This window comes from Elephantulus edwardii, unplaced genomic scaffold (assembly GCF_000299155.1).
Source record: "Elephantulus edwardii isolate Elephantulus edwardi_28Jun2011 unplaced genomic scaffold, EleEdw1.0 scaffold00046, whole genome shotgun sequence".
NCBI lineage: Eukaryota > Metazoa > Chordata > Mammalia > Macroscelidea > Macroscelididae > Elephantulus > Elephantulus edwardii.
In genome coordinates, this window is record NW_006399796.1 from 19,381,717 (window position 1) to 19,386,843 (window position 5,127).

The following is a 5,127-nucleotide window of genomic DNA, read 5'->3' on the forward strand; positions in this document are numbered from 1 at the left end:
TTAAAGATATAGTTCTACAATATACTTTTTTAGAAGTTGTTCATTAAAAATATTATCTAAAATATTAAATTGAAAATAATATTAAATTGACTAACAAGTTCTGCTGGTTTGCTGGTAAGGAATTGTGCTGCCAAAGCAAAGGTATGCAGTTCAAATCTACCAGCTGCTCCGCGAGAGAAAGATGCACAATACATGTACATCTCCTGTGTGATTCACGGCTTCTGAAATCCCACTTGGCGGGTCAGCTAGAGTTGGTTCCCACTCAGTGGTACATTGCAACAACAATGTATACGTTCATATATTCTTTTACAATTTCGACATATAAGGGTTGACATTACGGTTTAAGTTTGCTATATTTGAGTGAAAAATACTATCCTTTTCACTCCAGTGGTAATCTCTAGTATAAATTTACCCATTTGGATCATGATATATGATAATTAATGCTTGTGTTTCTAGGTATTGCTTACTTAAGTGGAATGTGTAGTGAAAAGAGAAAATGCATTATTGCTGAAGACAATGGCTTGAATCTTGCATTCACGATTGCTCATGAAATGGGTCACAAGTAAGTATATTGTGTTTTTTACCAGTGTATTAACTTACCATTTTGTAATTTGAGTGGCTGTGTTACATAAATATCCTTTGTAATTTGTTTCCTTTGAAGTTGATGTTTTAAAGATTATGGAAATAAGAAATGGGAGAAAAGAGAATACTTAATTAGAAATTTTTCTGAATGTGCTATTCTACACAGTCTTATTTAAATTCTCTATAGTTCAATAATTATGCACTTAAAGCCAAGCTGGATATGTCGTTACTCCTAAATAGCTGTGGATTGGGAACAGTTCTAACCACTTCTCAGATTATTTTGTCTAGAAAGCATGGAGAGGCAAATAATAATATTCATATTTTTGAAATATTAATAGTAACAATACCCATTATCCATAGAAACATTAGTAAGTACTTACTATGGTGCCAGACTTAAAACTCTGTGTGTTATATTCTTCATAAAAAACTTATCAGAGAGAGCTTTTTTGGTGTTACTATGGGACATCAGGTCCATACTGATTCCTCTGATGGTAAATTTTGAAGCCTTGGTGGTGCAGAGTTACATATTACAAAGTTGTATTTGTTGCTAGCTGAGATGCCAGCAGCCCAAATCTACCAAGTGCTGAGAGGGAGAAAGAGGAGGTATTCTGTTTCTGTGAAACTTTACAACCTTGGAAATTCTCTGGAGTAGTCCTTCTCTATTCTACAGGGGTCCTTTGAAGGCTAAAGGATAATCTTAGGAGTTGACCATAGAGTCTATTTTTCTCTCATAGTATGACTTCTGGACTTGAACCACTGGCATTCATCTAGCCCCCCAGTTTATAACCATGTTACACTCTAGGTCTGTTGTACTTATTTATCTAAAGTGGAACTGACATGCAGAGGAGTTAATTCAACCTGTCAAAGTTATGCAAATAGCAAATGGTGGAGCAAGGTTTTGAGCCATGACATTTCAAATTAAGGTACACTGTTTTGAATTATCTTTAATAAAATTTCTGATCTCTGTAAGGCTTGATTTCCTCATTTGTAAAATACAGATAACACTTCTGTTGACCTGTGACGTTGATGTGAGTCTCAAATTACACTTCAATTACTAGTTGCAGTATTTGAACTCTTGACGGTCTCCTGTGTTTCAGAGTCAAACAATGCTCCAGAGGGCATTTAGTGGCTATAATCTTTCAGAGTTAGATTTTCAGGGCTATCTCCAGCAGTGCCTTTTGTTGGCCTTAAACTGCCAACCCATTCTAATTAGTAGTTACTAGTTTTAGTTAGTAGCTGACAGTTTAACAGGCAATATTTTATGATAGAAATTACATGAGTTGTGAAATCAAAATTAGCTTTGGCTCAAGTTTTCTCCACTTGCCTAATAATACTACGAGCAGTAGAAAGAAAAGGTGTTGTGTTGTTATTATGTACCATTGAGTCAGAACTGACTCATAGCCAACCTGCAGCAAATTTTTAGAAGCTGTAAATCACAAAGAGCTAGCTCATCTTTCTTTTCACAGGAGCTGCTCATTTTGAACCTTGTGTTTTTTAGTTGGCAGTGCAGCTCCTGATGACTATGTCACCAGAGCACCCGAAAGCATTAAAACAGGGTCTAAAACTTGACAAGGTTCCACTGTGGAATGTGAGCATGTGGAGGCACCTCGGATCAAAGATATAGTTAGACCTTCAGTTTACAAATCCTAAGTACCTTCCAACATTACAAAGTTAAAAAAAAAGACATTAGAAGAAATATTTCTAGACCTAGTAGCACTGAGCCACAGTTGTATAGGGGAGCCATTTGTTAGAGTGAAGCAAAATCACTACCTTTCAACCTCTCTCTTTCATCACAAACAACAGCACTATCTAGTATTTTACACAGAGTCCACTTCATTTTCATTATATGCCTAGGCTTTGTAGACAATTGGGTTACATTTTTATTTGTAGTAGATTGTGACTAATACAAGTAAGTTTAGAATTAACAGTTTGTATCAGCCTTTAGAGTGGTCAGTTGAAAAATAGCAAACTTACATTTTATTCAGCCAAACATAAAAAGAGCAAAGTTATAAACAGTAATTGTACAACTTAATGAGTTAAAATGGAACATATCCATTTATTAAACCCACTAAAAGGACATTATCAACCACGATTAATTTTTATGTCATGTAAATTTGTGTTGATGAGTTGACTAGGATTGATCATAGTGACCTTATGAACAACAGATCAGAAACTTGCCCTATTCTCTGCCATTCTCATGGTCTCAGATGTGCCTGAACCTATTTTTATGGTGGTGGTGGTGGGGTGCTCCTCTCTTTTGCCGATCTCCAACTTTCTTAGTATAATATCTTTTTCCCAGGACTGGCCCCTCCTAAAAACATGCCCCAAAAATCTGAAATCAAGTTTCCTTGCCTCTAACCAGCCTTAGGGAAGTTGTGCTTCTTCCAAAACAAATTTGTTTTTCTTAAATGTATCGATATACAAAGAGTTTGTTTTCTCCAGTGCAGACTTTCCATTTTCAGTTGACTACACTGGAATACAAGGAATTTGTTATATCAAAACAGTAATAGTAATAAACACATGAATAAATAATTAAGAAATTCATCTGAAAACTCATTGCCTTGAAGTTTGAAATGACTCTTAGCTGACCCTTCAGCTGGTTTATAGAGGTTATAAATTACACCAGAGAAGGTTGTCCATCTTTTTCTCTTGGTGGGTTCAAACTATCTGCTTTTAAGTTGATAACAAAAATCCTTACGCACTAGACCACTGTGTGGTTGTTGCATACCATTGAGTCAGAACTGACCTACAGCTGACCCTCTGGCAGGTTTTCAAAGGTACTTAATCAATGGGAAGAGATTGTCCAGCCTTCACCCAGAGAGCAACTGGTGGGTTTGAACTACAGTCCTTTAGGATTGCAGTGTGGCTTCTTACCACTAGGCTACCAGAAAACACCCTAAATTAATGTAATATAATTAAAATTCTTTATGGAAAGGATGCAATAATTTTTTTCACTATTGAAGTCCAGAAATTATGGAATTTATATTCTTAGTTGCAGTACAATTCTACCATTTAAAGGTAATTTCAGTTTACTCCTGGTAAGAAAAACCTTGGCTATCCTTTGGAAGAAAATTATTAGAGGCTAGAAAGGGTAATTTCCAAATATTTAACAAGTGGAGATTAATTTTAAACCACAGTCCCTTAATATGGGCTAAATATTTAAATAATACTAATTTTACTTTTATTTATGCAGTAACAGTTTGGTAGACAAGTCGTATGAATATATTTTCATGAAGAAACACGTTAAATAATTTCATCAAGTACTCTGAATACTAAGGGACTTATTGTTAAAAGTTGATTGGCTTTTGAAACCATATATGCAAAATGAATTTCTTCAGTTTCTAAAATGTAGAAAAACTACTTGCTAAAGGAATCAATATGAATACAAATTATTTACAAATACTAAAAATCTTGGTGAAAAAGCTAAATCTACTTAAAACAATAAAACTAAAGTAACATAAGCAAAGGCTACTTATGACTTTATGTAGCAGCAACATTGGTTTATGATTGGGAACTCAGGTTAAAATGATTAAGATTGTACTAAAATATTGTTTTAGTAGACTTTAATTAAGCTGTACCCAAAATCAATAAAGATTTGCCAAATGTGTGTGTAATGCTACATGAATCAAGATTAGTACATGAGATATATTTTTTATTACTTAGTTGCTAGAAATTCTCTTTACCAGGGAGCAAATATTTTTCTCAAATGGAGAGCATAGTGTTTTCTTGATAATGGATAGACATAAAGTCAGTGAGAATAATGCTATCTTTCTTCAATAATTAGAGGATTTTCATTTTTATGAGCTGTATAGTCCAGTATAAGATTTAAAGAAGAAGTTTGTAAAACCAAAAAATGTTTATGTCTTCTCATAGCCAGCCAAAAAAGTTTTTCTAGAAAAGAGATAGTTATGCATATAGATGCCATTTGACACAAAAATCAGTACAACACTTTTAGCTACAGTTGTGATAAAAACTCATTTAAAAGTTTGTAACTTTTTTTTCTCTTAGAGATATCTTTCTTTTCTAAAATTTTATTATATATTAGAAGGCATCTTCTAGAACTTATTAATTCTAATTTTCCAATATATATCCTAATTTAGTAAGCAAATGAGTCCTGTAATTCTGCAACTCACAATTTTAGCATAGCAGAATAATTTCATTGTGTTTTGAAGATTTTTTCCTCTCATTCTTTTGTGTTAATTTGATATTTAATTATTTCTGATCCATATATTTTTAGTAAATTCAGTTATTTTATCTCTTTCCTTTATTATTACTTCCATGTTGTTGTTGTGGAGTACTGTCAATTTTGAACTGACCGGTAGCTGACCCTCCAGTGAGTTTTCGGAAGCAGTTAATTGCACAGGAGAATATTGCCTGCCTTTCTCCCAAGAAGCAGCTGGAGAATTAGAAATGAATGCATTCAGGATTTCAGCACGCATTCTTCATTCTTTTTTTTTTTAATGTTCAGTAAATTTTAATCGCTATTTGATATAAAATGTATAACATTTTCTCCTAGATTTTATTTTCTTTTTAAAATTTTTTATT

At 33.4% G+C, this 5,127-nt stretch overlaps 1 protein-coding gene across 1 annotated transcript in view; it reads left to right on the forward strand.

The window, feature by feature from the left end:
- The window catches only part of ADAMTS19 (ADAM metallopeptidase with thrombospondin type 1 motif, 19), a 426,420-nt gene that overhangs the window by 212,991 nt on the left and 208,302 nt on the right, over positions 1–5,127 (forward strand). The window contains 1 exon segment of the mRNA XM_006886015.1: positions 457–562. Within this exon segment, the coding sequence (XP_006886077.1) occupies positions 457–562 (106 nt within the window).